Source organism: Eurypyga helias, unplaced genomic scaffold (genome assembly GCF_000690775.1).
Source record: "Eurypyga helias isolate BGI_N326 unplaced genomic scaffold, ASM69077v1 scaffold25729, whole genome shotgun sequence".
NCBI lineage: Eukaryota > Metazoa > Chordata > Aves > Eurypygiformes > Eurypygidae > Eurypyga > Eurypyga helias.
The window spans coordinates 23,025-42,277 of NW_010273120.1; the positions used below are offsets into that span (position 1 = coordinate 23,025).

The following is a 19,253-nucleotide window of genomic DNA, read 5'->3' on the forward strand; positions in this document are numbered from 1 at the left end:
TTGACCATGTTCAGTACTTTTACTTCTGTTTTAATTGCTTATGGTCCAAACTAAGTCATCCAGCCTCTCGGTTTATCCCAACTGCCTCACAGGTTCCTCAAAAAGCACTAGCAGGTTTCTTGAAGCTGTCATAGCAGAAGCTGACCTTTAGGAAGTATGTGAAATAGGAGAAAGGAACTGTGGAGAAAAAAAATGTTTGTCTGAAGGACAGTGGTTGGTAAAAAACTATGAGGAGAAATGGAATGGAATGGAATGGAATGGAATGGAATGGAATGGAATGGAATGGAATGGAAAATTACGTGTTGCAGTTTATATGCCTTAAGTCAAAGATTGCTACTAAGAAATCCAGAGGGGCATCTCAGAGGAATACATAATGTCCATGATTAAATGAAGGCTAAAAATACAGAAATAGATCTGTGGCCACAGAGGTGGGAGGAAAACCAAGAAAGAACAGTCAAAAAAGGCAAGGTGGGACAACATTTTCATGTATGTCTGACTGTCCAGCAGGGTTAAAATAATCAAAGGGTAGACCATCTAGCCCAAGAAATCAATACTGATATGGATAGCTTCTCTGGAGGCAATAGCAATGAAAGCAGATATGAAGCTTGAAAGTGAAATTAAAACACAGACTTGTCTAAGGTCACTACAACAGATGAAGAAAAATAGAAAAGCAGAGGAGTGGATGGGACCTGATGACCAGAGATCAGCAGATAAGAAGAATAAATGTATTGTTCTGATGTTAGTGATCAAAGAAAGAAAAAAAAAGAGGAAGAGGGAAATCACATCAGACCTTATAAGCTTTTTCTTTTTTAATGTTGCAGGGGAAATAATAGGGGATTTCATTTTATTGTATTTAAGCGTGAGTAGATGGTCATCATTTCCACTGATGGCAAAGCCACATTTTTAGAGCTGTGTGAGAAGACAGGCAGCAATATGTGTATTTGTTCATGTAATGGAAATCTGACAGCTGCATAAAAGGCTGTTACAAAGGTTCAGCAAGAGGAAACATGTCATTTCTCACCACTTCCTGATAAAGCATGATTTTTTTTTTTTTTTTTTTTTTTTTACCTTTAGCACAGAAGTAAAACAGTAAAACAGCATTGGAGATGTTATGCAGCTTTTAAACCCAGCCTAGGCAAAACTATTCCACTACATAAATCCAAGGCCACGGGAGCAGAAAAGCACGAAAGACAAAGGCTCGTCTGTGGTTATGGGTACCCGCTTACCCACTTTTGCCTAGAAGGACTGAGTCTGGAGAAAACCTGCAGAGAAAATGCTGCCTGATGTCTCTCACTTCCCTCACTGCTCAACAGTAATGTTGGAAGTAGGCATGTGTAAGTACAGCACTCAATCAGCTTCTTTAGAGAAACAATTATTAGATCTGTTGAAGGGATTGGTTTCAAAAACATCCCTTCTCCAAGACTGAAAGCAGGAGAAGGCACACAGAAGAGGAAAGTGCTGTCAACCACAAGTGACTGCTGCAAACCACAGATAAAATATTTTGTTTTCTTAGCAAAGCCTATAGGAGTCTCTAGTATACCTCAGAATAAAATATGACAGAATTAAGGTTTGGGAAGCATGGTGTAAAGAATAACAACCTGCAATATATTTAAGATAGTGCAAATTTACAAATATATGCAAATATTCTTGGGGCAAGAGAGTCTGAAGTGACAGAAGTTTCTAGGAGAAAAGCTCTTGCCCTACTGCTTAGCATGATCCTGATCTAAAGCTTAATGAAGCCAGATTTAGTGTTTCCACTAGAGAAACCGATGTTTTGCATCCAGCCTTTTGTAAAGACGTATGCCTACTGGGTCACAGCAAGTGCCTTAGACACATTAAAAACATTGAATCAGGGATTAATTTAGGTTGGAAGGGATCTCTGAGGGTCATCAAATCCACACCTCTGCTCAAAGCAGGTCCAGTCCACGATAAATTCAGATGAGACAATAACCTTTTATTGACAGTATCAATGAGTTTGCTTTCTCTCCTCCCCCAGAAAAAATAAAATTAATACCTTAACTTGCATCTCTCATCCTCCTCTCCTGGACTGTGCCCCTCACCCTCCACACGCATACCACATATGCACACACGTTTAGTACCGATGCATGCATTTAGAAACTATTCACTTCATTGCCCACAAATGCAAATGTTACACCACAGGTCTCAGTGTCTGACTTCAGTAGGAGTTAAAGCCTGAACACTCAACAGAGCTCTGAATCATCATTTTAAATTTGAGGTTTGGAAATTTCTAAACCACTTTTTTCTGCCTACCAAAATTTTATATTCATCTTGGAATTTTTGTTTGTCACTTGCATATTACAACCATGTACTTGGCTGGTTTCATTTAGAGTGTCACGAAGTGAAAGGTAATTTCCCTAAAATCTCTAAATTAGATCACAGTCTTACTATGACATTTTAACTTCCTCTTAAAACACGTGTTAGTAAGAGTAGGGAAGTTATAAAAGTACATAAATTTCTTTACATTTACATACTTTTTTCTATCTCCAGAATTGTGTCTTATATATAATGTCTCATTTCCCAGACAGTTTTTGTTACTTTTTTCTTAAACAACAGTAATTTTTTTTTTTTTTAGGTGGTTACTGGGAGACCAAATAGAAAGCAAAAAAGATTCAACCATTTCTGAACTCTGCCAAGGAGCCAATGCTTAAATTTAGAAGGATGGAAAAAGGAAAATGTATTTCAATCAAGACATTCTTAGCAGAGAACCAACTGAGCATTACTTAGGCCTTTTTAAACTTGCTTGGAATGACCATCTCAACTATTCCATCCTTATTACTGATGTAAGTAACTGAAAATTGTAGAAAAAATTTTAGACAATTGGATATATAATGAGAATTCTCTAACCTTTCATCTATTGAGTGTATTTCGACTTCATTATGCGATTTATTTGCAGATTTTTGAAATATTTCATAGAATTACTGATTTTGAAAACTGCTTTCCTTGATAGTTTTCAGGAGAGAGCTCATAGTAGTCTGAAACAACTAAAAAAAAAAAAAAAAAAGTAGAACTTTGGTCAAAAAAATAAAGCATCAGTGACTGGCTAATAATAAGAAGTGATTAGCAAACAATGTATTGTTAAACAAAGACAATTATAATCATTAATCTTATTCTAGCCTACTGAAAAGAGGATGTAGGAGCCCTGTACATGGATCTGAGACCAGCAACTAAATCTGTCCAACACATTTTCTCTCTGCTTAGCGCTGATTTATTCCAGAATCCAAAGGAATATTTGATACCTAATCATAGACACCACATACTCATGAAACTATGATTATTTCTTAGCTCTGTTTCTTACATCCTGTTAATAGCCAGTCCTCCTGATAGACATTGTCTTTTTTAGGTAAAAATATACCCAACTTGTTTTTGCTTTTGATAACCTTGGGTTCACAATATTTTGAGGAATTTGGCTGCTATTAGAAGTCTTCATTAACTGATATCTAAAGGGATACAAAATTGGGCAAGATCACATTACAATCTATATCCCTTCCGCTCAGTGCAAGCACAGCAGCACAAAAAATTCAGCAAGCAGAATGATGGAAGTCCTTCAGAGAAGAGGAGTGAACCTACTCTAGTTCTGTTACAAAAGTAACTTTAAAACAATTGCAGATTTGACTTTTTTTAAAAGTACAGCAGACGGTTCCTGTGTGTTTAACTAACCACAATCCTTTTTCCTCTGATGTCTGTTCTCTCTTTGACATAACTTTTTAATACACATTTCTGTCTTTTTTTTTTTTTCTTTTTCTGTAGGTATATCAAGGGGAAAAAAACAGTGGTTTCAGTCCTTTATGTCTCATACTCCAGTCTCTGGAGTTCTTCTGTAGGCTGTATGTTGTTAATGCTAATCGTGATAGGGGTTTTTACCTCTGACTGACTCCTACATGTTAGCATTAACACTGTATCATGCCTCTTACCAGAACTGACATGGAACAAACTGCTACTGTGGGAGGAGAACAGAAATCGTGAATCAGTCAGTGCTGTGCTGGGAAAACCTCTGTACTATGTGTAAAAAGACAAGTTGTTCTGCATACAGGCATGGTTGCTATAATGTTTGCTAGGGCTAGAGTCACTGGAAAAAGCAGGGGAAAAAAGCAGCTTTGTGTATCAATAGGTCCCTACTAGGACATAGAAGGTGTAACATTTTGAGTGCAACAACCTGTTTTTTTATTTTGTTTTATTGCTTTTTAGGTCTTCTGGCTTTACTTCCCAAACAAATACTTCATTTCTTCATTTTATTTAGGAAAGAAAAATGATGAATTAAACTTCTGGCATGTGCATCTGTGCATTCTATTCATTTCTATACAATTTCATTATATGTAAATGTTTCTCTGAGATTTTATTGTCAGTTCATGAGGAGAAATGGGTCAAGGTGTCATTAGGAAAAAATGAAAATATATTTATTTACTTTAGGATTATCAGTACGTTCCAAACTTTTAGAAGAAGTTTCAGAAAAATAAGAAAGTACTGTTATATTTATTCTGTGGAAGCTCAAAATATATACTGAATACTCAGAGTCACAAAACCTGAGTGACAGAGCCAGCCTTTAAAACTCTATATATTATGCTCTAATTAAATCAGCTTAATTAATAGTTTAGTTATGAAACATTAATTGGGGTGGGGGGGCAGAAAGGGAAACAAAAAACCTCAAAGTGCTCACCATTTGTTAAAAAACAAGGCTAATGTTTCTACTCTACCAGACACATACCCTTTTCTGTACTCCGCGTTTTGACTGTGAACTCCCAGCATGAGATACGAGCATGGAGCACTTCGAGCCCACCGACACTTATGAATCAATGGTCTCACACATAAAACTGTCTCACCTATGAACAGTCTCACTGCATGTGATTTTTCCACTCAGAACCTCTGCAGGGCATAAATGTTTTCTGAACCAGGCTGTAAGTTCAGTGGCTCCCCCAAGGATGCATGCAACCAGGGACCATGCCTGCCAGAGAGAAAACCCCAGCTTCATCCCATCCAAAGTCAGAGCCACAGCTCGGAAAGGGGATTCTCAAAGCGATGAAGCACATTTTGCTAAAGCAAAGCATATCGCTATTCATTTTGCAGGAAAAATAGCTTTGAAATTGGGGAGGAAATTGTGGCAAAAGGGAAATGTCAATAGAAATTCTCATTTCTTGGGACTAGGGAGAAACAGTGAAGCAGAGTTTGATTTCCCTCTCAGTTTGAGGTGAGGTTTGGTAATACTGGCTCTCTTACTGAAGCCAAGGTAGTCCCTGAGCCGCAAGGAGCAGGGGAATCCCAGGCTCGCAGGTCACTGCTGCTTTTCTTCCCCATGGTGCAGCTACTGGAGGACCAGCAGCAAGCCTGGCACTGTCCTGACGTGGTCGCTCTACTTACGGAGCACCAAGCTGCAGGACTGACACAGAAAGACAAGTTGAAAGCTAAGATTCCTGTGAAATGCAGAAAACTGGAGATGCTGTTGATCTTGCCTCCACAACTTAAATTCCCTCGTGAGATGTACAGATTAAAGTGAAGTATTAATTACGTGATTACATATATAATGCCAATTGTGCTCACAAAAGGAAGGTGTTAAGTGATACTTTCCTTGGGTCCTCATTGCATTCAAAGAAGTCTCATTTATTGCACAGCACCCCAAGCCTGCAACCAGTAAAAGGGTTTTTTTTTCTTCTTCAAAGACTTTATTTAACATCAGAGCGGTGCGCCTGGATTATGGTACCATCCTCCGTGCTTGTGAGTGACACAGTCCTGAAATGATGACCAGCGGTGACTTCCTTACTTCACCCCACCTTTCCACTCCCCAACCCGAATTTCCCATTTCTATCCTATATATGCCAATTGAAGGTATATTAAGGAAGACAGCAGGTCTTGCCGCTCACCATTCTGATTCACAGTCATGCTATAAAAATCAAATGTACTTTCCCTTACATTTTCTGTCTTTAAAAAAACGTAAGTTGAGTAACCTGCAAACCTAAAAAGTCGATAGAACATATACATATGGCCACTAGACCATCTATATGTATTTCTTCTGCATAGCTGATTCCCCAGGAAAGCACACATATTAGGTTGTAGATACTATATTAGCAGATATTACAAAAATAAGTTTTCTTTTTACTCTGAAAAAATGTTAATGCTGTCCTTGACTGGGGTTAAATCTTGTGAAAGACCACAGCATGACAGCATTACCATTTTCAGATGGTTGGTGTTCTTCAATATCCACTGTCAACTCTTCCTAGTGAACGCCTCTCTGATACTGAGTTCTTGTGTCTGGATTCCTTAAAAACTAATAAAATAAATGTAGCTGCACTAGCAAGTCCACTGGCTTCAAATACAACAAAGTATTGTGATAAGATGAATGGTATAGAACTGGATGAGTTACCAAGCAGCAGTAAGAGATTACTTTTTGCCAGAGGTTAAAACAGAAAGGGAAGCTCATTCCCGCTGCTGTCATAAAAGGACTCGATGTCTACTGATGATTGAGCATTTTCATCACTTACATGTGTTCAGTTTCCCAAGGAAGATTTTCACTTCCTTGGTAAGGGAAAAAAAACAGGGGGAAAAAAACCAAAACCAAACACACCTGTTTCTTGACATTTAATTCCTTCAATTATGAAGGAAGTCACATTACATTGTAATCACCTTTTCTACCTCCAAAAACCATAGTAACTTGAATTACAGAGTATTTTTTTGGAAAAGATAACTCTGTTTGTCAGTTAACAGTATAGATGAAGCTGGAAGTGGCTCAGCTCAACCTTCCTACTGCCGACACTTAGGATCAAAATACCATGTAGCTTTAACCTTGGTACAGAGTTTCCTTTTGGGATAAAACCAGTAAGTAAAAAGGAAGGCTCAGAAGTAATAAGCTCAGAGCAAAAATTCTGCAATTTGCAAAAGTTTCAATTCCCCTGTCATCATAGACTCACAGAATGGTTTGGGTTGGAAGGGACCTTAAAGATCATCTAGTTCCAACCCCCCTGCCATGGTCAGGGACACCTTCCACTAGACCAGGTTGCTCAAAGCCTCATCCAGCCTGGCCTTGAACACTTCCAGGGATGGGGCATCCACAGCTTCTCTGGGCAACCTGTTCCAGTGCCTCACCACCTTCATGATAAAAAAAATTTCTTCCTTATGAGAATCTGGCCAGTGTCATCTTCTGCTCACGTATGTATACATGCCTAAATCACCCCACCCTCCCCTTTCTCCATCATCTGTATTCTGCAGTATGGAGTCTTCTTCCTAGATTCTTCCTTACGTTTAGCTGGGTCTGCATTTCTAAAAACTGCCTTTTTATACCTGAAAAGCAATTTAAAGGAGGAGAAATAGCCAAGGAGGGGATTTGGCTTAATTCTGCAGTCTCTTTTGTCCCCCTACCCTCCCCTAGCCCCTATAGTTTCTGGGATCCATAGCATTCAGTATAGAGAAATAACAGTATCTACTTTCTTTTTGAACTGACCTACAGTGGCCTCTCCTGGCTACTTCTAAAGGAGAAGACTGGGCCAGGCCCCAGGGTAGGCAGGACTGTGCGCACACATCTAGAACCCACACCCAGCCAGAGCTTTGCCATACCCAAGCCCATTTTGCTATTTTATGCTGCCCCACAGCTTTAAGCTTGGTATACAGCTATAGGTGTACGTCAGAGCACAGCCCCAAATCGCCAGCCAGGCTGGCACCGCCCTGCGGTTCTGCTAAAGCTCAGAAAACCCCAAGTCAAAAAGAGAAAGGAAGCCTTACTCCAGCAGCATTCCTCTTGGGAGACAATTTCAGCATTTTATATGCCAACAATTAATGGTAAAATACAGAAAGGGCTCTGAGCTCTGAAGCTCTGAAACATGAAATTCCAGCCAAGGTTAAAAAAATTCCCAAGGAGAAGCAGCATTCTCACCTTCCTCTGCAGGCGGTGGAATCCAGGAGGAGTTCTGGATCCCCAAAATACAGAGCAGACATCAGGAGAGTCCGTGAAATAACTACCTTAAGATTCAAAAACGACCACCTGGCATAATTTCACTGTGGTCACGGGTTACTCACAGGCGGAGGGTACCTCCACAAAAAAAAGAAACTCCAGCGAATTCCACGTTCCTCAAGACAGGACCCAGCACCTGCTTTTTCAGTAGCAGCAGAGCAACAGGTCCAAACGCAAAGTATACTCCAGAAGGTTAGGTTTAAAAGAAACTTAAATGAAGTTCAGTGCAAAGATCATTTACAGTCTTAGGACAACAGTGTGTGTACTCTTGAGGTAAACCTTGAATCAACAATCTTACTTCCAAAAATAAGCATCTGATGCCATTATAAAAAGTCCTCTGCAACATTAACCAAAAGGGGGGGAAAAACCCAAAGTGGTTATGGGCTCTCCTTTAAAGATGCGTTGTATTTAACAGCCCACTAAACCAGAGGTCACAGCCTGTTAGCACACTAACAGACTTCAGACCTCAGCGTGGGCCGGTACATCTGAAGAGCCAAGGACTGCACCAAGCAGAGATGTGCACAGCAGCAACACACCTTACGCTGGCGTCTGCAGTTTCACCAAAAGCTGCTTTTACCACTTGCATTTCTCCTTCCGTGCTCTGACACAGGCAGCATTGCAGCCCTGAGGAGAAGGACTTGGGGTACTGGTGGATGAAAACCGGAACATGAGCCGGCAGTGTGCGCTGGCAGCCCAGAAAGCCAACCGTATCCTGGGCTGTATCCGGAGAAGTGTGGCCAGCAGGTCGAGGGAGGGGAGTCTGGCCCCCTGCTCTTGTGAGACCCCACCTGGAGTGCTGCATCCAGCTGTGGAGCCCTCAGCATCAGGCTACAGACCGGTTGGAGTGAGCCCAGAAGAGGCCACGAAGATGCTCAGAGGGCTGGAGCACCTCTGCTATAGGGACAGGCTGCGAGAACTGGGCTTGTTCTGCCTGGAGAAGAGAAGGCTCCGGGGAGACCTTATAGCACCTTCCAGTACCTGAAGGGGCTACAAGGCAGCTGGGGGGGACTTTTTACAAGGGCCTGTAGTGACAGGACAAGGGGGAACGGGTTTAAATTGAAAGTGGGGAGGGTTAGATTGGATATCAGGACGAAGTTCTTCCCGGAGAGCGTGGTGAGGCACTGGAACAGGTTGCCCAGAGATGCTGTGGACGCCCCATCCCTGGAAGTGTTCAAGGCCAGGCTGGATGTGGCTTTGAGCAACCTGATCTAGTGGAAGGTGTCCCTGCCCATGGCAGGGGGGTTGGAACTAGATGATCTTTAAGGTCCCTTCCAACCCAAACCATTCTGTGATTCTATGATTCACTAACTTATTATTAAGCTAGGTAAGATTTTGTTACCTAATGTATTTTACTCAACTACTGCCCTGCTCTTACAACACTACAGTGTCAACTGATTCAAAAGCAAGTGATGCAGTTAATGGTAAAAATAGTCATTGGGATAAAATACAGAAAAATACTTGTACTTCAAACAGTAGTAAGAAATTTGGTGTAATGAAAACAGCTCTAATGACCTCGGGATGAAAATATAAAATGTCAGACAACACAACCTAACAAAAACCTCTTCTGAAATTTAATCAAAGTCACTGTATTTAAATATCAAAGAGTGAAAACGCATGATAAATCTTACTACACCAGGGATCCAAGCAATAGACTACATTCCTGGTACTATCCTGGAAAATGATCCTTAACTGCATTTGTACAGCAGAAAATATTAAACTCAACTAACTTTTCAGCTTTTGCATTCTACTATTTTTGTTTGAGTAGAACAACAGCAGTTACACAGTTGTCTACTGAATGGACTCTCCTGAACCAGAAAGACAAGAATCTCTAATTTCAGTTCTGAGAGGAAATGAGTAAAGTAATAATCTTTTGTAACCCTGTATGGGCTCATGAGAGGACACTTTTTTTAATTATTTTTTTAAAGATATTATTTGTGTCAACTTTCTATCGAAGTAGGCCAAAAAAAAAAAAAAAAAAAAATCAGTGGAACTTCATCAGGAAGTTCCAGCAAGAAACAAACACATCAGGTCAAACATCAGAAATACTTTCTCCATGGTAGACCAAACAAGGGGGTATGGCCATTCCAGCTGCCAGTTCAACTACAGCCTGTAGGCCAGACTGCACTAATCACCGAGGACAACATCTGGACACATCCAATTGCTGTCGAGACAGGGACAAGAGTAACATGCAAGATAAACAAGTATCGCTATCGCAAATAAACATTAGGAAAAACAAGGTAAATTGAATTTCAAGTGAACTGAAATGCCTGATGCTGGCTTTATAACCATCCGTGATTTAAGTCCACAGAACTCAAATTAATTAGCGAAGACATTTTTATATGCAGCACAAATAAGTCATGTAAAAATACACAATTTTATTATGTACATTTAGAGGTTCAGGTTAATTTAAATTGATACGGTTTTTCCTTCTTCAGTTCCATCTTTTGCCTCATGATGTTCTGCTGCTGCTTCCATGTATTTTTCTTCAGTGACCTGCAGAAACATACACATTTTGTTACATTTTAAAAACTGATTTAATTCTCCTTGATCCTGGAAATCCTCCCCTCATGCTGTCACTGTAACAAGAAAGGCCAGCCTGCAAAGACAACTGTTGTTTCCAAAATTAAACCACCTGAATGACAAGCCCCATCAAACTCATTTCACAGGAAAACATCACAGGTCTGAACACATCCTTGGCTAACAAGTTTAGTAGACATACACCGATTTTTTTCCTCTCTTGCCACACAAATATGTAAAATATTTGATCTAAAGGCTCCAAAACATCTGCTGCTTAATCCTTATGAAGATTTATTCTGTTTAAGTGTGGCTTGATAGTGAGCCTCTGGTTATATGTGGCTTATAATATTTTATAGCTCCATTTATCTTAAAAATTTGCCTTTTTGCATTTATTCAGTCACTGTAAAGCTTATCTTAGCAAATACATTTCAACTTTGAAACACTGGTTATTTAACAGAAGAATGTTTGCAAGAAACTCTCACCTTCCATGTAGGTTTTAAATAAGCAACAAACCCTCAAGCTCTGCTTAAATGCACACCTCTCTAGTGCATTTATGCAGTTTTCTGAAATAGCATTCCCTTTCCTCTCAACTAACTTCCACTTAGGTTCACCTAGTGGTATTAGATTTTATCCCTGTATTTACTTCTAAGAAACACGTTTGCGTGTATTCTCTCAAACCTGTGGCAGAAAACCTATTACCTAAAATGTAGGTAAATGTAAGTACATTATTACAGTTTTTAGTTTTCTCGCTTCATGTTCATAACAGGAAAAAATAATTTTAAATTCTATAAACATTTGATACCAACACTAACTCTAGAGATTGATTTGAAAAATACTAATATAAAGTGCTAATAACATCTTAGAGAGATTATTATAAAACGCATGTGGGATTCTCAGACGCAGACAGCTTCAGCCATACATGCAAAGTCTGATATAACTTGCTCCATTTTTTTTTAATATACCAATTATATCAACTGAATAGTGTATGTTGTTTTTAAACAGTACAATGCATGTTAATAACCAGACTTCAGAAACACACCCTCACTGTGCAACAATCAGATTTCTGTGCATCCAACTGTTCTTCACCTGTGAACATTTCCATTCCTAAAGATACATTCTTGAATATATCACCCATCTCTAACCATTTAAATTCTACTCTATCAGTGTGTCTTTATATTTGGTAAGCTGTATTTCACCACTGATAAGACTTACCAGCCTCTTCGATCTTTCCAGCAGTTTGTGCCACACGGTGTGGTGAGCCTGTATTAAATGTCATTAAATGATGTTACTGGAGGCAAAAAAACCCCACCCTTATCATAGAACAGATTCTGACAAATATCTAGAAATGATGGCACAAAGCCATAATAATTCCCAATTCACATGTTGCAGCTTATGATTTCAGTGTCTCATTTGCCCATACTCCTTTGGGGAACTTGAATAAATGCCTACTGCTCACATCCCTTCAGCGTGTGGAATCATCGAGGGGGCAACAGGCAAAAAAAGCAAACTAAAATCTTATGATGAGAAACGGTACACAGAGATGAGGTGAGGAACCCAGTGCCCACTTATCCCTTGAAAACTTCCCCAACTGAGACGACAGCACATGTGCTAGACCACAGTCAAACCCCTGTCAGTCAACAGAAATGGGACGAAAGACTCCTGCCTCCACCTACCGTTCTGCAAAGCCTTTGGTTAAGACTGGTTAGTGCTAGGACCTTCTTTGTCATTGTGGTTAGGCTTTGCTTTGGTGTCATGAAAGACTTTGAAATGGTATCCTTTATCATGGGTATAAATTCAAAGTTCTACTCTTCCCTGTATCTGTCAGCAGCCTCGATTTCAGAAGATTAGCATGCACAACTAAGGCAAGGTGAATGAAATATCCATGCAGAAACTGCACAACCGAAACAACCCTTTCAGTACTGAAAAATAACATCAAGGGCCCTCTGATGCAAATTTTTTTAGTTCCAGGAAAAGGAAGTCCAAATATCCAACACAGTCATCATTATAGGCCTCCCCTTTCTGCCTTCCCCTCACCAAAGTTCACACCTCAGAATTATGTTTGATTACCAGCACAAGCAGATAATAAAAGACATGAAAGTAAGTCAAATGCCCTAACTCACAGAAGGAAAACGTGTACGAAACAGAGGATCGGTTACCTTCAAATGGATTGGCAGGGACACACCCTGGAACCTCCTTAGCAATTCAGATTGGTTAGTCTGCAGATTATGGGCTGCCGTTATCTCATACTGGAAACAGAAACTTGTCCTTGGAATATGAGGCCCTTCACTAACATCTACAAAGTCACCAAACCTGATGGGATTAAAAGAAAACAAACCACCATGTCAAATGTATTCCAGGAGAAGTACAAGCCTATTTCTTCCTAATTTTTATTAGAAAATTCCTATCTACCAAACAGGTGAAAGAAAATCCCCACAAATCCCAAACCAAGCCTAAACAAATTCCCAGTTCAGCACTGAACCGGGAAATCAATATGAAATTTAAACCTCAAGTCTAGAAAGAGGATCCTAGGCTTAACAAATCTTTGAAGCCATGCTGGCTTTCATGCTGGCTTCAAAAGTAGGACAACTCTGTCATTCACCAGAAAAAGATTTGTCTCCAAGATCACACATTTTCCACAGTACAGTGTTTACAACCTGCACAGGTATTTCCCTCTCAGGTCTTATAAAACTGCAAAAGTGAGACACAAAAAGATGTAGAGCAAAAGCAGACTCAGAACAGCCTCTCCCAGAAATCAATAGGTAAGCCCATTTTCCCTCTTACCGAGAAAACTAGAGAGTGGGAGGAAGGAGAACACCAGTCACAACATCATTCTGAAATTTCAAGAATCATCACTGCAAAGACATCCGTTCCTTTAGAGGGATGTGGACTCCAAATCAAATGCAGAACTCAGACATCTAGAAAACTGAATATCCTACAGTAGCATAAGCTAGTCACAAATTCTTTTATATGCCTGAGATACAATACAAGCTTCCTGCCTCCAGCCCAAGAACTTTATATCTCACATTGTGTCCCAGGAGCCAGCTCCATTCTCACCTCCAGCACTACAAGGCAGTAGCTTGCCAGTTAGGAGTATCTTGACAATTTCAGAAGAAAAATCCATTACAGAATGCTAACTCTTGTTTTCAAACAAGTATTTAGTCTGTATGTTATTTAACCTGTCAAGATCTAGAGACTTATTCAGATTTCATGTAAAAGCATTTAAAGCAGGAAGACTTCTCTGGCACTTGGCACCTTTAACATAACAACAAACAGAACTGTAGTAAGATCCAAGTGCTAAATAGCGGAAAACAATGGTTGTATAAAAAAAAAAAAACAAAACAAAACAAAAAACCCACGCTTAAAACTTAACAGCTTAAGACAGAGTATAGATGGTAATGAATACGTGTGATTTCTAAATTAAAACCGATCACAAGTAACTGACTCTTCTCACCTGCAGAGAGTACTTGCAATATAATCCAACCATTCAGTGAATTGTTACTGAATGAGAGTTGTTTCACTCACCTATGTAGTGCCACAATTCCTTCCACATTCTGAGCAGCTTTCCGTTCTATCATCTCCATTTTGTACCTGAACATGACCCAAAAAAAAAAAAAAAGATATTAAAAAGAAAAATCTTTGCCTTTAACACCTAGTCCTTGTAAGAACACGTAAGAGGTCAATTTAAGGAGCATTCTCAAAAGTTATGCTCATTTTTATGTGAGATTTAAATTCAGGTTTAAATTCTTAATTTCATATGACAACATGCATTGGCATATTTCATAAAGCATGTATACGTTACAGGAGAGCTATGCTCTCTCAGCAGTTTCCTTCAGAAAGATAAAATTAACCTACTCCTTCAAATAAAAGAGTGTTTCAAGTCATGTGTAAGAGACACTATCAGATCACCCAAACTCATCTCACACAATGTGCTTGCTCAGAGCTGGTCATCTGCAAGACAGCAAAGTGATCTCTGCTCTTCTTACACACACACACACCCCCCACATGCTGAAGCCGCTACCAAAAGTCAGCTCCCGCCTGCTGTCAATGCTCGCCAGCCCACACAGCGAAGAGATGCTAGCCTGTACGTCACATGAATATCATCCTTGTTACTAGGCTAAAAGTACTAGTTATTTTGGCAACTTTAGCTTCAAGCATAATTTTATTATGATTCACAAACTGATATATTATTTAGCACTTGCCCTCATCTCTCTCCAACCACCAAAAAGCCACGGACCAGAGACTTCTTTCCCCAAAACATTACTGAAGTGAGTTTTCAGCAAAGACTGGAGTGTTTTGAACAAGCCTTCTTTTAAAACACAGGCCAGAGTATTTAACCCATTTTTCCCCTGCAGAGCTCAAAAACTGCATTTCATCAAATCTTCATTTGAAGACACCAAGATACAGAAAATCTACATTTCTGTGAATATGAAAGCCTTTCAGCAAAGGCTGAGAGTAACTAGTGTGCCAAGTCTGACCACCAGAGCTCCAATTAAAAGTAGTGAAATCTTGAAGCTCACTATTAAACAAAGAAGTCTACAGTCTTTCCGTTTGTCTCAAAACTACATCCAGTAAAGGTGCCTGATGTTGGTCCCTGGAAAGAACATTAAAAAGAAATACGGTAGAGTGACAAAAAGAATGGAGGTGTATTCACTCGGAGCAGTGGGAGAAGTACCTTCTTACTTCACCTGTAACTTCCTATTTTAGATTTATATAAGCAACCAGAGATTCAAATGAATTTCTAATTGTCTTTCTAAAATAAAGGCAAATTCAGACGCTTACCTGTTATGCTGAAACATTTCACGTGCTACTTTTGCTTCGACATGCAGTGTTTCAAATGGCAGGTCTTTATCAATTAGCCTTCTGGCATCCCTCGTAAGAGAACGGAAGTTGTCCTAAAAAGCAATTGATACATATAAAACCATCACCACTGTTTCACAGCTGTACTGAATAGACAAAGCACAGGAAACACTATCAGTCAAAACAATAAGGATCATGTACTATAAATCCTAAGCATAAGAGTATTGCTGTAGGATTGTAAGTCTTACTATTATCTGCAACAGATTGTTACAGATCATGGCTGCTTGAATGGACTAATTCAATGCCCAGTGAAATCAGTAGGCATTTTTCCATCAGAAACAATATATATTAACTGGAGTTATACTTCACAGATTTTCCCAACATGACATACAAACATACAGTCTTGCTACTGTTTATTCATCTGTGTACCCTGTTTCCCAGATTCATGATTCCACTTATAAATGACCCCTATTCTGGTGGAATCAAAACATAAAAGTACTGAATAAATAGGTATCAATCACCCTGGTCCAGAATCAAAGGTTTGCATAGTCAGATTTGTCAATAAATAAGAAGTTGTTGTTAGAAGATATTGCATTTATAATGTCACTTAGAAAATATTTCAAGCTAAGTTACTTTAACTAGAAGATCACGTTAAAAAAAAATTCTGCATCGTACCCACATTGCTTTGTTAGCCATACACACCTCTGCTAGTATTTGGGCAGGAGAAGAAGAACAGGCACCAGATGAGTGAAACACTCGTGATCCCACCAGCTACCAAATGGTTATGAGACTTAAAGACTTGTAGATTATTATATTTACTGAAGAGCACAAAATATAAGAAAGCTATTAAGGAGAGCTTCAGCTGAATGTACTCATGGCTCTTTTACAATAATAACCTGATGATGCTGTAAATCACTAAGTGAGAATACACGTATCACACACGTATTTCCAGCGGCATTATTCACGCGAAGGCCTCTGGGTTACGGCTGCATCTGGGCAAGCAGGCAAGAGCAGCTGAGTAGGAGCAGATCTGCATGGTAACAAAGATGGCACTGAGTCCCAACAGTCACCCCAACTATTTTTGGGATTATATTTCAGACTAGAGCGACTCTAGCCCCATACACCTAAAACCTGTAAGTACTGGAAGGACAGCTCTAGGTTTGATTTCATCTGAAAGGAACTCAGTTTGTGTGCTCAGAGACCACTCTGCCATGAAAGCCAGTATGTGGTAAATGTCAAAGAGTACTTCTGACCTAAAACAAAACACAAGTGTAGATATATCCTATGAAAAGAAAAATCTCACTGCCTCCCCTCCCCCATTAGATAAGAACCACTGGACAAGGCTGCAAGCTTTATAACTTTCTGAGGAAGAAGTTAGTGTGCTTACATTTGATGGTTTCCAGTCATTCAGTCGATTGTCCAAAATTACATCACAACAGAAAGCTCCAGAAATCACTGCAATTGCAATTCCAAAGGAAAAAAAAAACATGCTTGTAACAAAGTACATATTTCATTGCCATTATGCATACTTATACATATATCAACATGAACGAGAAGAGGAGCAAAATGATCTCAAGAAATCCATCATAAAATAGAAGTTTTCAGCTATGATTATACAGTCGAATGGCAGATTAAACCTGTACTGGGTCGCAGATGAGCAAAAGATGTTACTAACCCTGTTTGAACTTCAATACTTCAACTTCCAAATTGATGTATACCTCATAGTTTTATGTAACCCAAGTGCTAACAAGCTTACAGTTATTGAAACTTACTACTATACATATCATGATTATTACATATATAATTATAAATATCATTATACATTTCACAGAAACACATCACACCTTCCAAATACCTTACTCATGTAACTTCACAACAGAAAGTTTATGTCCTTAAGTTACTAAATTAACCTATGAAATCCTAAGCTGTCTGAAAACCAGTTGTCACACAGAGCAGTTTTCTGTACTTTGAGAACAAAGCTGCTTCCAGTGCAATTGCTATAAATTAAAGGCTACAACAAGACATGTAATACACGTATCAATGATAAGTACCATCAATCACTGGAAAAGGAGCCTCTGATTTTTTTGGGAACACTATCAGACACTCAAGAAGCATCAAAAGACAAGACACCTAATATGAAACACTCGTATCACCTGGCACTTCTGGAGATTTAGTCAGATTCACGGAGTACTCATCTTTGAAGGCCCGCTTCAACACACATGCCATGATCATGGCACAGGAACGCCAATAGGCCTATAAAGATAATTTCAAAATACAGATTTATGACCTAGAGCTAACATCCCATACCAGGTGAACATAGAATGGTTTAGGTTGGAAAGGACCTTAAAGCCCATCTAGTCCTAACCCCCCTGCCATGGGCAGGGACACCTTCCACTAGACCAGGCTGCTCAAAGCCTCATCCACCCTGGCCTTGAACACTTCCAGGGATGGGGCATCCACAGCTTCTCTGGGCAACCTGTTCCAGTGCCTCACCACCCTCCCCATGAAGAACTTCTTCCTTATATCTAATCTAAATCTACTTTCTTTCAACATCAGCTATTTATTCCAAAAGAACACCAGCACTTAACTGAATTAGGCACAAACCCAGATGTCAACCCAAGCATTACTTTCTTTAGTACTGAAACTTCTACTTGGAGACGATTCTCTACATAGAATCAATTTAAAAAAAAAAAAAAAAAACCAAAAAAAAACAGGCGTTTAAAAAAAACAAAAAAAAAAAAAAAAAAACCACACCAGCGCTTTAAAACAGAAGCCAGATGTTTCCTGGAGATACTTAAATCTGAAATCACAGAATAATACAATATAGGTTGAAAGGGATGCCCGCACATCATGTAGCCCACACCTGGTCGAGCTAACGATAACCATGATGTGCCAACCAACTATTAAAAATATCTGAACTTTCATGACAACAAAGTTCAAGAAAGCAGACAGACATGGAACTGAAAAGGGCATACAGAACCAAGCGGTGATAATCAGGCTCACCTACAATAGGATAAGATGCAGACTTACCTTGTTTACTTCCTCTGGATCTTCATCTTTGAAAGTAAGGAACTGAATTTCACATGATTTGGTCAAGGGTCTATACATATCCCAGACTTCACCATCCACAAGAGCTAGAACAGATTTCTTACAATGCCACTCACTTAAGTCTGAAGAAAGTGAAAAAAGTATTACACAGTTATTACCCATCGTCCTCATGGTCACCAGTTTATACCCCTGCATTTGTAACAACAAACTACAAGTGTCATTTTTGTAAATGACTTGGAAGGATGAGCTGTTAATAGAACCTCCAAAAATTCACTGTTTCTGCTGATGTATTTTGGTACAAACATATTTTAAACATACCACCTACAAATATTCTGAATGCATCTCTGTTACCTTGGTCATTAAAATGTGAACAATATTAACACTTCAAATCTGAATGACAAGTACTTCAATCGACAGCACAATTTTCATCACCAGTGGCAAAACGTTAGTTGAACAATCTGTTCACTTACGCATGGCACAATTGTATGGAGTAGACAAGGCTTTGTTCATTACAAACACACTGCCAGGGTGAGATTTCCCAGTGTATTTCACTTCGATTTTCTCAATTCGTGGGTACAGAGATAACTGTCTCTCTTTCTCTTTGGTAAAGAGCTCGTTGCGCATCTGAATGACGACTTCTGATGTCAGACGAGGAACAGCCGGCGTGGAGATGAACCCTGGTAAAAGGAAAGATCTAAAATCAGCAATAAGGAGTTCTTAAAGCCTCTTTATGGGATGCTTGCTGCTACAGAAAAGAAGACATGCCACTGCACGGCTAATCCATGCCCCAAAAGGCATAAGGCGAACCCCTGGGCAGCTCTTACCGCCCGTCCGCTCGTGGTGCCGGCAGTGCCCGCACGGGGTCACAAAGCCCAAAGCAACGGCAGCTCAGCGGCGTTCTCCGGCCGCAGAGGCCCTGCCCGCAGAGAGCCCCAGC

General features: G+C 39.6%; 1 protein-coding gene across 1 annotated transcript; it reads right to left on the reverse strand.

Annotated features, from left to right (window-relative positions):
* Positions 1-10,331: 10,331 nt before the first annotated feature.
* MRPL39 (mitochondrial ribosomal protein L39) lies at positions 10,332-18,993 on the reverse strand (the record flags this gene model as incomplete). The annotated part of the gene is made up of 9 exons (XM_010159372.1): positions 10,332-10,447; positions 11,684-11,731; positions 12,628-12,781; positions 13,994-14,059; positions 15,251-15,363; positions 16,656-16,723; positions 17,422-17,521; positions 18,299-18,438; positions 18,787-18,993. Coding segments are annotated over 9 exons (983 nt in total), but the record flags the coding sequence as incomplete, so codon positions are not given.
* Between the last annotated feature and the right edge of the window lie 260 nt (positions 18,994-19,253).